At 38.1% G+C, this 19992-nt stretch overlaps 2 protein-coding genes across 3 annotated transcripts in view; one reads left to right on the top strand and one right to left on the bottom strand.

Moving 5' to 3' along the window:
- Positions 1 to 253: 253 nt before the first annotated feature.
- LOC117307263 (ribonuclease P protein subunit p14-like) lies at positions 254 to 5926 on the bottom strand. Of its 2 annotated transcripts, XM_033791968.1 has the most exons (5): positions 5815 to 5926; positions 4541 to 4702; positions 3927 to 4005; positions 1762 to 1839; positions 254 to 409 (listed from the first exon to the last, which is right to left on the bottom strand). In XM_033791968.1, the coding sequence occupies exons 1-4, from the start codon at positions 5877 to 5879 to the stop codon at positions 1774 to 1776; spliced, it is 372 nt and encodes a 123-aa protein (XP_033647859.1). In that variant the 5' UTR covers positions 5880 to 5926; the 3' UTR covers positions 254 to 409; positions 1762 to 1773. The 2 variants fall into 2 exon arrangements, with proteins under 2 accessions (XP_033647859.1, XP_033647858.1); XM_033791967.1 differs by having other exon boundaries at positions 254 to 1839.
- A 339-nt stretch (positions 5927 to 6265) lies between these two features.
- Positions 6266 to 19992, top strand: part of LOC117307024 (POC1 centriolar protein homolog A-like) — a 31306-nt gene continuing 17579 nt past the window's right edge. The window contains exons 1-10 of the mRNA XM_033791658.1: positions 6266 to 6388; positions 8909 to 8993; positions 10001 to 10080; positions 10916 to 11007; positions 12390 to 12498; positions 13158 to 13336; positions 13523 to 13638; positions 14165 to 14298; positions 18198 to 18266; positions 18679 to 18921. Of these exons, the coding sequence (XP_033647549.1) occupies positions 6374 to 6388; positions 8909 to 8993; positions 10001 to 10080; positions 10916 to 11007; positions 12390 to 12498; positions 13158 to 13336; positions 13523 to 13638; positions 14165 to 14298; positions 18198 to 18266; positions 18679 to 18921 (1122 nt within the window). The 5' untranslated portion in view covers positions 6266 to 6373. The remainder of the gene's footprint in view (positions 6389 to 8908; positions 8994 to 10000; positions 10081 to 10915; positions 11008 to 12389; positions 12499 to 13157; positions 13337 to 13522; positions 13639 to 14164; positions 14299 to 18197; positions 18267 to 18678; positions 18922 to 19992) is intronic.

Raw genomic sequence — 19992 nt, 5'->3', positions numbered from 1 at the left:
TCCAGTGCCTTTACTATGCCTGTTGGTTTATTGTAAAGTGTCTTATTTAAATTACAGTCTCATCATCCTTGATTTCAGGTGTTCTAAGTGTTTTTTTAATACTATTTTATATTTTTATACTGCCTGTTATAAAACATACAGCGGCGCCACCAAGGATAGGATCAAGTGTAAGCTTTACCTATTTCCCTCACAAATCCTTCTATATCCTCTTTGCCGAAATGAAGGATACTGAGGGCTGGAGGTCTGGAAGACATTTTTTTTTTTTTTACATCGAGTGTCATGGCCAAGTGGTCTGGTGCACCGGTCACAAGTTCTGGTGGTCAAGTCATCTGGGTACTGGTTTGAATCACGGTCATGAAAAATGTGTCCTTGAGCAAGATGTGCTTCACCAAGAGCATACATTGGGAATCTGTAAGGAAAGAGGTTGAAATTGTGTTTGAAAAGGCCTTTGAAGGGCAACTGCAGTCCATTTTCCAATGTTATTACCGTCACTTTCTTTACTAAAACAGTATGGAGACATAAGTGGTATCTCATAAAGCAGTCATTTTGTTCTTATCTATTGGTAACCGTATAGGCATGTTGATTTTTGGTGTGTGATGTAAGACTTGACGTTGTAAAACAACAATTTTCAGTATTGATTTTAAAATATGTTTATTTTATCTGTTCCAGAGGTTGCTGTGTTGTTATTTAATATTATATATAATTGCCAATACAGCATTATTTTTGTTCAAAAGACATTAAGTTAAATGTAAAATCAAAGCAGTAAATTTTATGTCTTTTTAATGTGCTAGATCAGAGAAACTCATTATCAATTTGAAAACAAGAATTTGAAAAGAGTACAGTCTGAAAAAAAGTCGCTACATGTAGCTGTGAAAGCCACAGACATCACGGTCAAGTGAAACACCATGGACTGTTATCAGTATTTGGATGGGAGTACATTTTCCTTGGACTAATAGCTGAACATGTTATTGTAAAGTTGTTAGCATTGTATATTTCTGGCAAACTTGTCTATTCTTACATTATTTGTTTGTTTAAAAGGTCAATAAGTTTACCTTTTAAAGGGAAATAGAGCCGAAAAGACCAGATTCAAAATCAGAACACATTAAGTATGAACTGTTTTGATTTGAACAAGGACTTTGTGAATATTTATCTCCTTTGTGTTATGAGAGAGTACTTTTTGGCACTCAACATACTAATTGAAAGACGTTTATCAGACTCAAGCTCAACTTTTGATCAAAACAAATAATGTTGAATTGAAAAGCACAAGACCGCAGAACTTGTCCTGTTGTGAGTTAATTGGCACGACACTAAAATCATTGGCCTGGGGGGGTCGGTGGTCCAGTTAAATTTTGAGTCTTGTAAAATAATAAATGACGTACTCATCAATAACATGATGTAGGGTGTAATGGCTGAGTGGTTTAGAGCATCAAATTCAAGTTCTGGTGGTTAAGTCATCAGAGTGTGGGTTTGAATCCCGGTCATGGCACTTGTGTCCTTGAGCAAGATGCTTTACTAGTATTGCTTCTCTTCACCCCTGGGTATAAATGTGTACCTTCGAGGGTAGTGGTCGGTATTGTGTTTGCCAAAGCCTTTGGAGCGCTGTGGTTGCCCAGGCCTGTTTACTCCCCAGGGAGCTGAGAAAGCTGAGGAATTTTATTGGTCTAATGACCAGGGCACTAATGTAAAGCGCATTGATACCTTTAATGTGAAATGCGCCATAGAAGAACTATTTTTATTATACGAAGGGTTTACGCATTTTACCTGTTCAGGGTATCAGCTTGGTAGATTCTGATAAAACTGTCTGCTATTCACAGCTAATGACATCAGATGTGGTGATACCTGTGAATGTCAATCATTTTTGTTTCATACAATAATTAAATTTGTTTGTGGAACTACCTCACACATCTAGTTCTCTGTCATTTTATATGCAACTTAAAAGGTGAACATTTTTAAAGGGATTGTATATGTTTGGTAATTGAAACCCATACTGTTTGTTTCAATCTAAATACGTTTGTAGTTCATTTCAAAATGCAGTAGACTTTTTTTGAGATATTGCCGAGAATCTGGAGCGGTTATGTCCATGCAGGAAGAATCATCTGCAATTTGATGACACAATTTCAGAAAGTTACTGTCATTGACGGATCTCGGATTCAAATTGGGGGGATAAGAAGTGATATATATTTTTTCATAATCGCAGTACTTCAAAGTGAACAGTTTCTCAAAATGCTATCCAAAGCCGTTGTACTTCATAAAGTTGTTATTACCATTAATGTTCAGAGTCATAACCAAATGTATACAGACCCTTTTTAAGGGAACACGTTGCCTTGGATCGGATGAGTTGGTCTATAAAAAGCTTTTGTAACCGTTTTAAAAGTAGAGTACAATGATCCACACGAATTTACCTTGAAATTTCGTGGTTTTCCTTTTACTTTGCGAACTAACCCGGTCCGCCATTTATTGGAGTCAAAAGTTTTACTCCCATAAATGGCCGACCATGTTAGTCGACGAGGTTAGGAGGAAAACCGTCCAATTTCGAGGCCTGTTTGTGTGGATCATGGTATTTTACTTTGACAACATCTTTCTACCCATATGCATTTTATAACAAACGGTTACACACACTTTTCAAAGACCAACTCGACAGATCCAAGGCAACGTGTTCCTTTAAAACATACGTGTTTCATAATTACTGAACTTCAGTGAAAATGTGAAACAACTCAATTTTTATAACATTACATGTCAGCTTTTGTTAACCAAGATTGTTGAAAACTTTCTCTTGGATTTTATGATTCTTGTACTTTATTTTTTTAAAATAAATAAACTGATGAGGTTTACTAATGATCTAATGAGACCTTATTTAAGTTGTCAATGTTTCCCCAGCGGTTGTACTGTAGACATCTGATGCCTCCTGTTCAAACCATTGTTACCAAACTTTCTCCAAACCTCAGCTTGGGCTCTGGCTCCGTCATCGAATCTGGAGCAGTGTCTACTTTGCACAGTTGTTTTTCAACATCAAACATAGCCTTTCATTAAGGCGGAAGCTGCGGCGTCACCCTCAGATGTCACGCACGAAAAAAGACCAGCGCGAGCGGCGAAGCCGCGAAGCGCCTTTAGCAACGAGGTTATCTAATCAGTTATTCATATATGCACCTTCTGTGTGCTGCCCTCAGCACGTGACTTTTTACGTGACGATTATGTGTGTGTGTAATGGGGCTTGCATGCAGCTTGTGATTTATGGCAATTGTGTCTTCTTATTGGCCAACAACTCATAACGCTCATGCGTTATGCATTACATTTCTCCCACCGAAATCTGTGGCAAAAACAAAAGGCACCAAAACGAGTTGCTAAAGGCGCTCGTGCTGCATGGTCTTTTTTCGTGCGTGATATCTGGGGGGCGGGCTTGACATCTGGGGGTGCCGCGTGTGCCTTGACTAAAGGCTACATCAAACAGAGCCCAAAAACTTAACTGAATTTGATGTTTAGAAAAAGCCCTAAGATTGGGAGGGCTAGTCTAGTCTGGCTTCTTTTGGGTTAAAATTAGATTAATTTTTTCATTTTTGCTAATCTAGAGTTTGCACTCTAGTTAGTTTTCCTTTGTTCCACACAAAATTATTTTAAAATTTACCCAGTCAGTTTTTCTTGTCGATTATTACTAGAAATTTTAAAGTGGTAATAACTTTGGACAACCTCAAAAAGAAACCTGACCAAATTGATATGTGGTTCTGTTTTGGTTCTTCAATCTTACATACAGGCATGACATTTGGCTCTTGGAGTAAAGTAGGACAATATTGTTGATTGAGTACAAACTCTGACCTACGAGGCTTTTACAGACTTCTCAGGCTATTTCAATATCAGTGTTGCAGACATTTCTAGGGGCCAAAAATTGGAATTTAGATTTAAGTAGGACAAATATCATGCATATTACATACCTGCTTAACTCTGATGGCACATTCCTCTCCACCACACTCACTAAGAAGAGTCAAGGCACTCCATAGTTTCACAACGGATCTACAAGAATCAAAAACAACAAAACCAAACATTGTATATGGTTGGTTGCTCTAGGGTTGTGGTAGATCATTTTAAAATGCAAAAGAGTACATATGAGCCACTTATAGGCAAGTTCATACTTTGTTTATGACCCACACAAATATTTGAATTTGATTTCAAGACCTCAGAATTAGATTTGAGGTCCTAAAATCAAGCATCTGAAGTGCACAAATTCGTGTGACAAGGGTGTTTTTTCTTTCATTATTATTCTCGCAACTTTGATGACCAATCCAGTTTTGATTTTCATAGGATTGTTATTTTGTGCATATATGTTGAGATACATCAAGTGAGAAGACTGGTTTTTGACAATTACCATCCAGAGTATTTAATTGTTTTTCTTAATAGTTTTGCCTTTCAATCCGCATAATTTTGCAAAGTTCCACTTTTATATGAAACATGGACGAGTGAAAAAGTTTACAGACTACTTTTAGAAACAACAAGATCACTGGTCCCACTGGCTAATGTTTAAAAAAAGTTAAGGGAACACCCTGTTTACCTTCCTGGTACCCGTAATATGGCCTCCATTGTCTGGTCCCAGAAACCAAGAACATCCACAGGAATGGCAGCACCAGCATCACCAAATAACTCTTTCAGAGCCTTTGTCACGACTAACTTGAACGTCAAACTGTCTGTGCTGATTCCTGAGTCAACAAATTCTCTGTTATTTTTGAAAGAGAAAAAAAGTATACTTTAACAAAAAGATCTCAGCACTGAACTTGCATCTTTCTTAACTTGCTTGTCAACCGAGTTTGATAGGAAGTTCTGCACCTTGAACACCCAGCAGGGTGGATACGTGCGCATAACAAGTCTTATTATTATTATTATTATTATTATTATTATTATTAAACTTCACCATCAGATGCTTTATTTTTGTATCATGTATCATGCATAACTTGCCCTATTCTTTCATCTTGGGCCAATAGACCAATCTGATGCACACCAGGCGCGCAAGTGTTGAGCACCGCGCACCATTTGCTGTGATGTCTTCAATGCCAAGATTGTGCACAAAAAGACACAGCAGTTGGTAATTTTCAATAGAGGGCGCTTCCAATTTTGTTTCGTCGGATTGGTCTATACATTGAATATATAGCCCTCTAGTTAGTCTTAGTTAGTGGTTAGTAGCACTTTCCAGTCTCTGTGTCAGTCACAGAAACCCGGCGTCTTACTCTTACCACTAGGGCTACTTCTAGAAACTATAAGGCTCCCCCGTGAGCTCACGGGGGAGCCTTATAGTTTCTAGAAGTACACTGATCAAGTACAGCTTGTAACTTTGATACAGTTCAGTTCAGTTCAGTTATTTAATAAATGTAACCAACATAAATCAAAACAAAAGCATCTAAAGTGCTAGTTATTTGTTGCGGTGACCAGAGCCCTTTCTGGTCCTCAAATCAGAACAAAGTTACAATCATCCTTTAAAAGTTGTGCCTATTTAGTTTACGTTTACATTTCCGTTGATACTCGGCAGAATCCTTAAGTGAGGACGTAAGGCCAAGGGTGCTTGATTGTTGATGCAGTTAGATAGTATAAGTATGATAAATGACGCTAAAAGTTAAACTTCAAATTGAAAAATGAAGTTACTAAAACTGACATAAGAAAAACTAACTTTTAGCTTACTAACTAAACTAACAGACTACGTAAAGAAGTAAACAAACAAAAACTAACTAGTTTTAAATTACTTGTTGACAAATGACAATGACATGCTTGACTTTTTAAAATTAAATAAACTTGTTTAATTTATAAAATATCTTAAAGTTTCATTTAATTACTCACATTGCCACTTTCAAGTAGAAGTATTCGGCGCTGCCTTTACTAACAGTTCTCTGAAACAGCGTCATTATGGTTAAGTGATTAGATACACTTGCCTTTGCATTACAATTATATTTTAATTACAAATCTCAGAACAAGCCCCACACCACATGTCGAAACAACATCTCATGGGCGCAGACATTTTGATTTTGATCAACTTATTGTGTTTTCAGACGTGTAGTTGAAGTTAAAGTTAAATGGGGTCAAGAACCTCTCTCGCTAAAAAAAAACTTCTCTGACAATTTTTTTTAAATAAACTTTTGTTGTTACATGTCATTAACTTAAACAAAAAGTAAAGAAAATAAACAAAGGTAGGTGCGGGGAAGGTGGGAAGGTAAACACCAAGTACTTCTTTTTATTGTGTCCTTGTTGAGCATGTACGACTAAAAAGAGGGCGCACGGCAATTTGAAAGTGGCAGCTCGCTCGCAAACATCACCGCACGACGAAAAGTTAACAACAGCAACAAATTTTGTCCGCTTGTTTGTTTGCTTTGATTTTTCAAAACTGTCTTTATCAGTCACCATGGCAAGCGTATTGGTAAGTATATGTTTAACGTACATTATTTCAAATAACTCAAGTATGGTAGCTCAATTCCTCAACTTCTCTTGGTTGGGACTTGGGAAAAAGTGAGTGAACCAGTTGAATTGAATTGTTATGTTCTGCGCATTCTCCCGAATTTTGCTCAATCTCATTGCCTTATCACAAGATTGAGCAAAGTTCAAGTCATGGATCAGCAGATTTAGCGCCCAATTTCGAGATTGAGCCTTCTTAATGCCTTAAAAAAAAATTATATTCAATTCCAGATCTTGCACCGCTTTACTTCTAGAAACTATAAAGTATAAGGCTCCCTCACGGGGGAGCCTTATAGTTTCTAGAAGTAGCACCCCTTCTGCCCATCATTGTCCATATAAGAGCTTTCCTGGGGACAATCTGTACTTGACAGGCTTTCCTTTCTGCCCTACCGCGTCTGTATGTAGTATAGTCTGTATCCTGGTGTCATGTGTTGTTAGTAGGATAACAGGAAAATTGTTCACAATCAAAAACTAAAAAAAAAAATTCAAATCATCTATCCAATTTTTTAACAATAACACTTTCTTCATGGTGTGTTGAAATTTTTTAATTTTTGGTTTTACGTTGCGCGAGACAGTCCACCATTAACAGTGCTTATGCATGCACGACATTGGAGCAACGTCATATGTTTTCACACCTTTCATTGGTTGGTATTTTATTGAAGCTAGTATGGCGTGCAAAATAAATCAAAAATATTATTCAATTACTACTTAACAAATTTAATTACATTTTTGTCCTAAGGCATTTTGGCTACTATATTAGAATCCAGAGATATCATAAGGCATGAAAGTAAAACACCCCACCCCCCTGAAACACACACACATCATAACAATCCGTTTTCCCCCATTTCAGACCAGTAATGTTTGGTTTCAGGAGATAAGAAACAAATCTATGATATTTTCTCTTTAATGTAGACTTAATATTTATTACACTTATCGGAATTTATTACAGTATGCAGTAAATTTTTTTAAAAATTTTTTGTCATTTTCACTTAAAATATTTTAATATTTTCCCCATATTGGCACACCATAGAATCCCAAATAGTAACCACCTCACGTGATCCATCAAGTGACTAAAGCAGAATGAAACTCAATCTAGCAGATAGTAATTTTGTTTTGAACTTTCAAGGCTGGATGATGTTTCTTTGACTCATTTGAATGTTGGCATAATAATGCACTAGTGATTAGTACCAAAAATCAATCATTTTATAAATGTTTGAGCATAACCAAAGACAGGAAACTTTATTCTCAGCATGATTAAGCCTGATAACAATACAGACCGTGAGTAAACTGCAAAGCTTCTGTCACCGGTGCAGCTTGCACAATCTTGCGGTAAACGGGAATCAAAGTTGGGGACCGAAAACATATGAGGGTTGATAACGTATGACGCTACGATACTGTTCCACATCCATGATTACTGCTAAAAAGTGCTATGGACTTTTGCTTCCGCTTAAAGTTTGAACTGGGCTTTACACATTGGAAGGTCAAACCGGGGCCCAATTTCATGGCTCTTGTGGAAGCAGGGAATTCTGCACTTATGACTACGTCAAGCATATTTGACTATTTGCCGGTTAGCGCGGAGTTCTGGCTTGAGCGTGTGTTTACTCCACGTTACTAATACTAGGCATTCTACGCTAAATGCAGAAATGTTGAGCGTAGTGCAGAATTCAGTAGTTAGGAGAGCCATGGAATTGGGCCCAGCTGAGCTGAGGGTTGAACAAGTCAACACGAGACAACGAGTCATCTGTTCGGACAAGTCTTCTGTAAAGTGGCTTGAGCTGATTGAACGATGGTTTAGCTGTGGTAAACAAGCCTTTTGGTTATGAGAATCATACGTGTAGCATCACTTTTGTGGCCAAGTCTGAAATGAATTCTTGACAACATGTCAGGATCCATTTTTGTCAGCTTATCGATAAAAAAATTAAGGTGCATTCCTTTTGGTGAGTTGGCAGTTTAAACCATTTAAATGTGTTCACTCTCACCTCTTACTTAGCTTGCACTGGTTGTTCTGGATGTTTAAATAAAGAACATTTCAAAAAGATGTTTCAATTCAAATTTGTCAACTTCCTACCAACAACTTCCTTGCTGTGTACTGATGGAGTGCGGCCATTTTGGAATTATCTCAATCATGACAGTCATATAAAAACGCCATCAGCCAGTCGGCCTTGCTATGGGCGGAGCGAGGGTGCGAATAAATCAATGGCTCTGCCCACAGCTTGGGCAAGATAATAACTAGTTTGCAAGAGATGGTTAAAACTAACATAGAAAATTAGATTAATTAAAGGGCTGTTTATTTGAATTGGCGACTTGACAAACTGTAAGAAAAGTCTGATTGAAGATAACCAAAAACAAACAACCTGTTATGGCTTGACTCAGGTTGACTCTTTCTATCTGCATCCTTGATTAGGAAATAGTTAATACATTCAAGATCTTTTTTAATCTATTTTAAAAAGCTAATAATGATTTCTCTTACTTAATTTCAATACAGGAGGATCCATCGTTGGAGAGGCATTTTAAGGGTCATAAAGACACTGTCACTTGTGTGGACTTCAATCCAAACATGAAGCAGTTGGGTAAGTCCAGGGACTTTTTTTCCAAACTTTTTCCAGCTTAGGCTCTAGCTTCACTTTGGGCTCCTTCATAAGTTGTTGAGCAGTGTATATTGCACGGTGTTTCCGATATCAAACAGAACGGACACAGTCGGACACAAAGCGCAAGCGAGGTTTGGAAAAAGCCTCTGTGCAATTTATTGGTTTTTATAATGTAGTTACAACAAAAGCCAATGCCTTTTTTGTCTTTATGTATCTTAGTACACATTTTTTAATTTGTGGAGAACTGCCCCTTTTTCTGGGCAAATACTTATAATGCCTATACCTAATACAGTTAGGTCTATCTTGATAGATTTGAAAAATAAAGATTTGAGGTAAGTTTTCAATTAAGGCATTGCATGAAAAACTCTCCCAATGATAAGTTGTGGTTTATAATTAAAAACTAAAGTTTAATGGAGACTTTTTTAGATGATGATATCGGCATCTCACATACCGGTCATTTTCCATTGTTTTCAGCGCCGAGAACAATGGAAAGTGACAGGTGAGTGCGATGCCTGCTATCGACCTAAAAGTCTTCCATTATTGTTTGGATCCCGACATTATCTTGCAGCCATGTGCAAACAATTTGACACTTTACAAAGTATGTGTTCTGTGCTTGTCAGTGAAATATTCAAAAGATTTTGTATGTTTTAAAACAGCATCTTTTGTGCAAAAAATCTGGCCATGTAGTATGACAGTGCAGCACCAATTTAGAACTGTATTTTACTCAATTCAGCATATCTAATTAGTAAATCAGGAATTGCTGCCAAATAAAGCAAGCGATGGGACCTACTGTCCGACACATGGTGTTTTACCTGGAGCCAATTTCATAAAACTGTTTACCAGTAAAGTATAAAAGTTATGTATAAATATTTCATATTATCAACAAGGTTTGGGAGCCTGTGTGTGTGTTCACAATGAATTTGCCTTATTTTCATCACCAACTGCTTACCATAATGGCTAGAACTTGATATTCTTCAAACCTATTTCAGCCTCCGGGTCTATGGATTCTTGCCTGATGGTCTGGAACTTCAAGCCGCAGATGAGGGCCTACAGATTCGTCGGGCACAAGGTATGTTAGAACAAGCTTTGTATGGCCAAAAACCCGTGTGTTTGTAATGCGCAGTGCGCAATGCACAGTGGGCAATGCACAGTGCGCAATGTGTAAAAATTACCATATACATACATGTGTACTCTAAGCAAAGCTCATAATTCTATGAACCCAGCTTGCGCACTGTGTATCCGTAGAAATGTTGTGCATTGCTTGCTACATGTGTATTTTCATTTTGTCACTCATTGCACACTACAAAGTAAGCACACTGCATGACGGACTTGTGGAGTATCGGTGTCATAGGGAAATGTGGCCCCCGGATATTCTGTCCTCTTTGGGGCTGGAGGAGGATGATTCAAAGAGGGCACTATCAGAAGAAAATTTGTACACAGTTCGCCAAAGGGGGGAGGGTGGGGGGACAGAATCTCTTGTTGAACCTGTGTTAAACACTGTGATAATTTTTTTTTAAAGTTTTTCCTGAATATCATGTTGTTTTAAAATGCCAGAAATTGATGAATCCTGGCGTATTAGATTTTGAAAGTTGCACGGCATTGTGCACTACATCAGTTTGAAATCTGCACTGTTTTTAACATGAAGTTACTTGTCGGTATACAGTGCTAACACACGATCGGTGTATGGCAGTATGGGTAAAAACCAAAATTAATATTCTGTATCCTCGATGCAAATTTAACATCTATTATATGAAGTTACTACATGTGGTGGAAGTGCTCACTTGAGTTGTCTGTTAGGCTTTGCCTGCAGTGCAACAAAAGTAACCTGCTCTGAATTGCATTACAGCAATGAGCTTTCCCGTTAATTTGGCACATTGCGCCTGTACTTGTTTCCCCATTGTTAGGATGCTGTTCTGTCAGTGAGCTTCTCTCCCTCTGGCCATTTGGTAGCCTCAGCCTCAAGGGACAAATCAGTCAGATTATGGATTCCTAGTGTGTGAGTATTCAACAAAAACAAACAGGGGTCTATTTCACAAAGAGTTAGGACTCGTCTTATCTCGAGTTAGGATGAGTAACTTACGATTAATCTTAAGGTCTGCATGCTACAGTGCAGGGTTGGGACTCGTCGTAAGTCCTAAGATTAGTCTTAAGTTAGGAAGAGTTTTGTGAAATCGACGGCTGGAGGTTTATTCATTGAGATGATTTATATGCTGATTTTCAAGCAAACTTGAATTCTTGATTCTGATTGGTTGACCCATAGCAACAAGACGTGTGATGTAAACCTATATTGCATGGCCATATCACACCCTGCATATTGCACTGTTCAAACTCCTTGTCAGAGCATACTGATCGAAACGTCGAGTTAAACCAACGGTTCTTTTCAGAACCACCCCAACTCATTTAGAGATTATTACATGGTGTTACCGCAAACTCTTCTATATCTTTGTTTTGCGTTTTTTTAAGTTAAATTTAAAGCATGCAGCTTTTCAAGTTTGCTTGAGGAACAATTTGTTATCACACCCGCTCTCGAGAACACAGAAAATGTAGTGCGTCTTCGTCTCAGATTCAACTCGGCCTTCAGCCTTGTCGTGTATGGGACGCAGAAGCGCTATATTCCTCTCACTTTTATCTGAAGTCAGACTTTGTTATGTCTGCCTGTTGCGAAAAATAGCTGCCATTTTCTTCAGATATTAAGATATAATTCTGCTCTTTTTAATCTTTAGCGCTGAGAATACTGTTCCTAGAAGCTTGTTGAAATCTGTTACTCATGGGGTTGCCGAAAGGTGCCAATGCCATCCTTTCAACACATTTCTTAACAATTGGATCAGAGCTTCTTCAGACCTTTTTGTCAACATTGACTCTCCTCTGTAAATTATGAGTTATAATAATAATATCGACGTCTTCTATAGCACACTTATCTACCAAACAAGGTACTCTGAGTATATAACAGGGATGATATCGTTCAGACTTTTGGCTGAGTTCAGACTTTTTATGACGGCCTGGTGAAGAAAATCAGACAGTATTTTTTCCACAAATAAAGAAATCCTGCTCATTGGTCTACAGCCAGGAACACCGGGGCGAACTCCTTCTCTTTTCGATAAGTGCATTGGGTTCTTTTACATGCAATGGGACCAACGGCTTTATGTCCCATCCGAAGGACAAAGCAATGGTTAAGAGTCTTGCACAAGTGTCACAGCTGGGGACTCGAACCCACACTCTGCTGATCAGAAACACCAACGTTTGAATTCGGTGCTCTTAATCGCTCGGCCACGACACTTCCGACAGTTAATAAGTCTGACTTCTATCCTTGTCCTCAAATGAGGATAGACATAGCATGTTGTTATTTTCTTTCTAAACTATTGTCTCCATCTTATACAGTAAAGGGGAGTCTACCGTTTTCAAGGCACACACAGCGACTGTTCGAAGTGTTGAATTTTCAAACGATGGACAGTACCTTTTGACATCCTCAGATGACAAAACAGTCAAGGTATGTAGGCAAGGACACTTTGAAAACAAGAATTTTAAACTATTAAAATACTTTTAATCTTTTTCAATTTACTATTGACCCCTTGCACGCATATCACACGCGGCGACTGTGCCACGCTCACCTTTTCGGTGGTCAATAGGTTTTTGTGTAAACGCAGCATTGCCTAAAATGCGCACTTCACTGAATAACGCACAGTGACTTTGAACACCAAAATTAGGCATCCAAATTTATTCTGACGATGACGTCAGGTGAATTGGGTCAATGCTTTAAGGGTCTGCCTTGGATATGGCAAGTTGGTCTATAAAAAGTCTTTAAAAACTGTTTGTGATGAAATGCATATGGTTGGAAAGATGTTTTTAAAGTAGAATATAATGATCCACACAATTATGCCTCGAAATTTTCCTTTTATTTTCGAACCAACTTGGTCGACCATTTTTGTGAATTTGACTCCACAAAATGGCGTGCCGTGTTAGCTCATGACGTAAAAGGGAAAACCGTGTAATTTCGATGCATTGTGACTTTGAAACAGTGTTTCTCCTAAAAACGATCATAGCATATTGAATGAAGCGTTGAGTTGTTTTCACCATTGCTCCTTTACAGAGCAACTTATCTAGGGAGATTACTAAACATTAGTTTGGTGTCATGTCTCTTTTTGATAGGTGTGGGCGGTTCATCGGCAACGATTCCAGTTTTCCCTCAACCAGCACATGAACTGGGTCCGTTGTGCTAAGTGGTCGCCCGACGGTCGTCTTATCGTCTCGGGTAGTGATGACAAGACAGTCAAGATCTGGGACCGCACGAGTAAAGACTGTATCCACACGTTCTTTGAGCATGGAGGGTAAGTTTTGGATCCGAGACTCTTTGATGATCAAATCAAAATGAGGCCACTGTCAGAACTCAGATGGGATTTAAACTTTTAAAGGCCCTAGGTCTGATTTGATGTACATCTACTTTGCAGTAGCCTGAAACAACCAGTGGTTTGTTGATTGATAACTGCACTGTTTATTTTGCTTTGATACTACAGCTTTGTCCATGATGTAGCATTCCATCCCAGTGGTACATGCGTAGCTGCTGCAGGGACTGACAGCACTGTTAAAGTATGGGACATCCGAATGAACAAACTGCTACAGCACTACCAAGGTGAATGGCTGCGAGTGTTGCAAAAACTATTTGTTATTACATCTTTTCGTCTTATTTTAAGATTCCTTGTGTGCTTGGTCATTTATCCATTGTACAATTACAAAAGTTGCATACTTGATTGAATTGCCTTAAAGAACATAGATAGATGGATCTAGCCCGGCAGTGTGTGTGGATAACTGTTTAATTACAAATAACCCTCCCCACCCAGGGTCATTGTTATTGTTTTCAGCGACTTTCAAGAATTGTTGTTAAGAAAGTCCAGTGATTAAGTGTTTGGACAGTCCATGTAGATGTTGCCATCGGTCATAGTACAAATATTTTTTTGTGATGCAAAAATCGATACGCGCTCCCTTTCCAATTGTGATGCAAGGAAATCCGCTTTGCATGAAGCATTCGCAGGAAGTAAGTACGAACCAGGCTTTACTGTTTTGGATGTTGAAATTGTTTTGTAGATAAACCAAGATTATACCCTTTTTGAAACTTGCCTGTTTCTGTTGTTGACTGTTTGTTTTATTTTGTTTTTTAGCCCATACTGCAGCAGTGAACAGTCTTTCCTTCCATCCCAGTGGTAACTACCTCATCACAGCTTCCAATGATTCAACGTTAAAGATTCTAGACTTGTTAGAAGGGAGGTTGTTCTACACCTTACATGGCCATCAGGTAAATCATAACACTTGGGCATTCCTTTATTTTAAGAACTGAGAGAATAGCTGTAAACTGCTCCCCTTAAAGACACTGGACACTATTGGTAATTGTCACAAACTAGTCTTCACAGTTGGTGTATCTCAACATATGCATAAAATAACAAACCTGTAAAAATTTGAGCTCAATTGGCCGAAGTTGCGAGATAATATGAAAGAAAAAAACACCCTTGTCGCACCATGGTCACACGAAGTTGTGTGCTTTCAGATGCTTGATTTCGAGACCTCAAATTCTAAATCTGAGGGCTCTAAGTCAAATTCGGTGAGAATTACTTCTTTCTCGAAAACTACGTCACTTCAGAGGTAGCTGTTTCTCACAATGTTTTATACTATCAACCTCTCCCCATTACTCGCAATCAAGAAAGGTTTTATGATAATTATTTTGAGTAATTATCAATAGTATCCACTGCCTGTAAACAGCTAGATGAGCGGAATGTTTTCAACAGAAATTTTCAGCGCTTTCACTCCAACTTCTTAATAATGAAAGTCTTCCAAGTGGTTTGTTCGTTGTCATGATAACAATGTCCCCAATTTGTTATGTCTTGGAAGCTTCTGCCTTTTCATTAATTGAGATAACAGTAAAGCTAAGAAACATGTTACTAAAATGTGTCTCTAAGCAAGAAGGGAAAAAACCACAACACTGGAGACAGTTCTAAAAATGGTAAACAAAATGAATACCAACCTGCTGCTGTAGCTATAATTGGGTTGAAGTTGTACTTACATGTAATATGTTTCTTGTTTTCTGATCGGTGCATTTTTTAAATTTTTTTTTATGATGCATAATATGAGTGCAACTTCATGTTGGTCATAATAAATAAAATAGAATTAAATTTGCATAAACAAAAAATAATAAAGGGATGCCGAGTGTCGTTGAGATCAGCTGATAATTTACACAGTTGATTCTATAAATTCCCTTAGGCTGAGTAAATCACTGTAGCCCTTGGACTATAGGTGGCAGCAGACTTACTAGGTATAAGATCCATTGCTCTTGGACATGTGGGCATGCTCAGAAATCAACTACATGAACAGTGGAATTAAACCCAATCTCATAGTTCTGCTTAAGAATAGCATGTAGCTTAAAGGCAGCTGACTTACTTGGTAATGTGCAATTGGGAGAGGTTGATAGGAGAGGTTGATAGTGTAAAACATTGTGAGAAACAGCTCCCTCTGCAGTGACGTAGTTTTTGAGAAAGAAGTAATTTTCCACGAATTTGATTTTGAGACCTCAGAGTTAGATTTTGGGTCCCGATTTTATAGTTATCTCACAATTTCGACGACCAATTGAGCTCAAATTTTCACAGGTTCGTATTTTATGCATATGTTGAGATACACCAAGTGAGAAGACTGGTCTTTGACAATCACCAATAGTGTCCAGTGTCTTAAATAGCACAACTAAATTTTGCTTTTAAACAGAATAAGATTGCCAGCCAAATTACCATGTCACATGTCACCATCTGTGACTGGTTTTCTGCTCATTTTCACTCCGCAGAAAATATTTCAATCAAGAGTGTCTGAATAAGCAGCTCTTTGAAATTTGGTCTTGGTTGTCTGCTGCCACCTTGTGATCTAATTGAATTAATCAAAGGATCACATCCTGTATCCACACCATAACTTGGCCTGATTTCATGTACAATGTTTGGCTTATACTTGAATCAAAATTGTTTCCCAAATATGAATTGTGTCTCTTTCCAAGGCCCGAAGTACTGGAATTCCCTTGATGACTCTTTAAAAAAATGCAAGGGTACCTACATGTTCAAGAGAAAACTCAAATGTGTTCTCTTAGATAATTACCATGATTGAATAGTATTATTTTCCCTTAAGTATATATTACTATAGTTAACTGCTTTTGTTATATATTATTTTTGATACAGCTTTTACCACTTTTTTTACTTTTTCTCTGCTTTAAATTTCCCAGGCATTGTTCTGAAAACAAACTACGTTTGTATTTACTCACATCCCTGGGGGACTCCACCCTACAAGCTTGCTTTTGGGAGTCCTCCACCACTTAATCTATTGTGTATCTTTACTACTCTATGTTATATCTTGTCATCTGAAATGATTGAGTGGAAATAAAACTGAACTGAACTGAACTGAACTGAAGATGTTAGGTTTTAAAGGGAAGGTACACTTTGGTAATTACTCAAAACAAATATTAACTTAAAAACTGACTTGGTAATGAGCATTGGAGAGCTGTTGATAGTATAAAACATTGTGAGAAATGGCTCCCTCTGAAGTAGCAAAGATTTTTAGAAAGAGGTAGTTTCTCACTAAACTAATAAAAGACTTCTACTTCTAGCCAGAAGTCTTTTATTCATATCTGAAAGCACACAAATTCCTCCAACAAGGGTGTTTTTTCTTTCATCATTTTCTCGCAACTTCGATGACCAATTTAGCTCAAATTTTCACAGGCTTGTTATTTTATGCTTATGTTGGGATACACCAAGTGAGAAGACTGGTCTTTGACAATTACCAAACGTGTACCTTCCCTTTAAAGACTATGTAGGGCCCAGAGGTATTTGATATTGCACCCAGGGCCAAGGTCTACTCTGCCTTTGTGTTATTTTAAATGCATGGGGCAGTTGTTTATTGTGGCCCATGTGTTTGTTGCCATACAATCTTGAAATTTGTAACACAGTAGATACTTTCCCACCAGTCTTGGATTTTACCTTTGAAGGCTTTTAGTTTCATTAATCAAGCTGTGATGTATCTGGTCAGCAGAGTGTGGGTTAGAATCCTGTTCTTGACATTGTGTCCCCCTTGGTCCTTCAGATGGGACGTAAAGCCCTTGGGCCTGTGTGATTTGTAATACCCGTAAATCACCCAATAGTAACTGTTTTAGGAGAATATCAATTCCTGCCTCCAGCTCTTCTGAGTTAATTCCATGTTAAATCATTTTCTTCTCGTAGCCCCTTACCTAGAGTAGCTTTTAGCCTTGTTTGGGGCGAACTTGCATTACATTTTTTTTTTTTTTTTAAGAAATAGTAAAGAGAAGGGGTTCACCTTTGTGTTTCTGGCATGGTCTGGCGGCAATATGCACCACCTCACCTCAAACCCTTTCAAGGTGTTGTATATGAGTTGCTTCATCTCATCAAAGCATTCTTAACTTACTCCACCTAAATTGATAACTCAGCAACAGGAGTGTCATTCATGAAGGTGCATAATCTTGGTTTACCATTATTTAGCAACAAAGGCAAAATGTACTGCACGGTCCAGACCTGTTTCCTTTGAAATGTTCCATCATTTTTTAAGTTCCTCTTAGATCTACCCTTCATCAGTGATAGGAAAACAGAGTTGTTTCATTTAAGGAACATTACAGAATTGGTTTTGCTAGCAAAAAAGTTGCTGGCAGTGTAAGCACTTGATGTAATCCACCATATACATAAACTGACAAACCTGTAGAAGTTCAAGATCGATTGGCCATCTGGGTCACGAGAAAATAGTGAAAACAATTTTACAAATTTTGCAGTACATCAATGCCAAAACAAAAATGAATAAATTGCTCACTGTGCGATAAACTAGATTATTTATTTCTCATCAAATATGAAATTTCAGACAGAAATATTTCAAGGGATGTTTTCTGCTATCATCATCTTAGACCGTGTAAGTTTGATGTAAATCTGTGATCTTCACGACTTTTGTTTCTTACCAATTCTGTAACGCTCCTTTAAGTGTGAGGCTGAATGCATGTTCAGCAAACTAACCTTGTTGTAATATCTACCATGTGTCCGTTCGTCCTAAAGCTAGTTTCTCTGTGAATGGTTACTGATCTCGGTATGAATAAGATTTGATGGATGCATCAATGTAGCTTTATAGATAGATTTGATGAAGTGGGTGTCTGTTTTCTTGTTGTCATTTCAGGGTCCGGCCACTGCTGTTGCATTCTCCAGAACAGGGGAGCACTTTTCATCAGGTGGAGCTGACGAGCAGGTACAAGTTTCAAATAACTTTAACTACATGTATTAAGAATTGTATCAATAAAACACATTAAGTATGTAGCACTTATAACAGGGCTTGAAATAACAGACCAGACAAAATCGGCAGTCTTGTGTTTTGTCTGATAAATGTTCTTCAGAAGATAGGTCTTCTCAATATAGTGTGTACATAAAATATTGTTGGTCCAGTAAACATTTTGAGCTACATACCCTGCAGTTTTGTGGATATTGTCTCCAAATTGGTGCCGTACTAAACATTTTACTCCACTTAATATTTTATGGCAGCTATGCTATTTTAAATTATGAGAGGTTGCAAGGTGCTGTAACGCAACCTGCTGGCAACCATAAGTGAACACAAGTATTAAGCTGTAGGATTACCATTGGTCATTCCATTTGGTATGTTCCAGGTGATGGTCTGGAAGACAAACTTTGATCAGATCGACTACAACGAGGTGCTTCAATCCCACCGAGTACGTTCTCAGAGTAGTGCGCCCCCGCACATCCACGATATTCATCCCCGATCTCCACACCACAGACACGGCGCAAGATCAGGAGCACAGGACATTAATGTGAACAGTGAGCCCAAGAACATGGCTGCCCCAACGCCCAATGTCACCAACCTTGGACCAGCTTTATTCACGGAACAAAAAGTAAGTAGTACAGTGTGCCACAGGCTCCACAGTAAAATCTACAAAGAAATCAAGGAGAGTATGACCCAAAACACAATCAAGGGGATCATTTTGCACTTTTATTCATGTGTGGACATTATCGGTAATTACTCAAAATAATTATTAGCATAAAATGGGGAGAGGTTGATGGTATAAAACATTGTGAGAAACGGCTCCCTCTGAAGTGCCATAGTTTTCGAGAAAGAAGTAATTTTCCACAAATTTGATTTCGAGACCTCAGTTTAAGAACTTCAGGTCTCGAAATCAACCATCTAAACGCACACAACTTTGTGTGACAAGGGTGTTTTTCTTTCATTATTATCTCGCAAGTTCGATGACCGATTGAGCTCAAATTTTCACGGGTTTGTTATTTTATGAATATGTTGAGATACACCAACTGCTAAGGCTACTTTGACAATTACCAATAGTGTCCACTGCCTTTAAGGGGGTTTGAAATATATTTACTAATTCTGCACCAACTGTTCCAGGTATAGAATCAGATTAAAAAACTGTTTCATCCTGTTTCCATTATACTATTGACTAAATTCACGTGACGTCGTCATCAGAATAATCTTGGATGCGTCATATTGGTGGGCAATGTCACTGTGCACTAATCAGTGAAGTGCACATTTTAGGTGACGCGTCGTTACACTAAAACCTATTGACCCTCAAAATGGTGAGCGTGGCACAGTCGCCGCGTGTGACGTGCGTGCAAGGGGTCAATACCGGTGTGGTCTTGTGTTTTTGGCATAAGTTTCTTTTCAAAGTTACAAAATCATCCCGCCCCCACTCACCCTCCCCCTCTTTATTTTCTGACAAAATATGTGTACATATAAAAATATACTTTGTCAATTTCTCGTAAGTGATTAGTGTATCCTGTAATAGATGAAGTTTTTGTTTATTGTCCATTTTTAGTTACAACCTGAACATGTTGTTTTGGGTTCTAGACATTCATATTGTTTGAATTTTTATGACAGACATTCAGTTCACTGCTGATGTTCATAAAATGTATCACACAAAAGTTTTCTGCCATTAGAAGCTGACGCAATTACG

The sequence above is a fragment of the Asterias rubens genome, chromosome 2, assembly GCF_902459465.1.
Source record: "Asterias rubens chromosome 2, eAstRub1.3, whole genome shotgun sequence".
In the NCBI taxonomy this organism is placed as follows: domain Eukaryota; kingdom Metazoa; phylum Echinodermata; class Asteroidea; order Forcipulatida; family Asteriidae; genus Asterias; species Asterias rubens.
The sequence above is the reverse complement of the archived record's forward strand: the minus strand, read 5'-3'. Positions and strand labels throughout refer to the sequence as shown.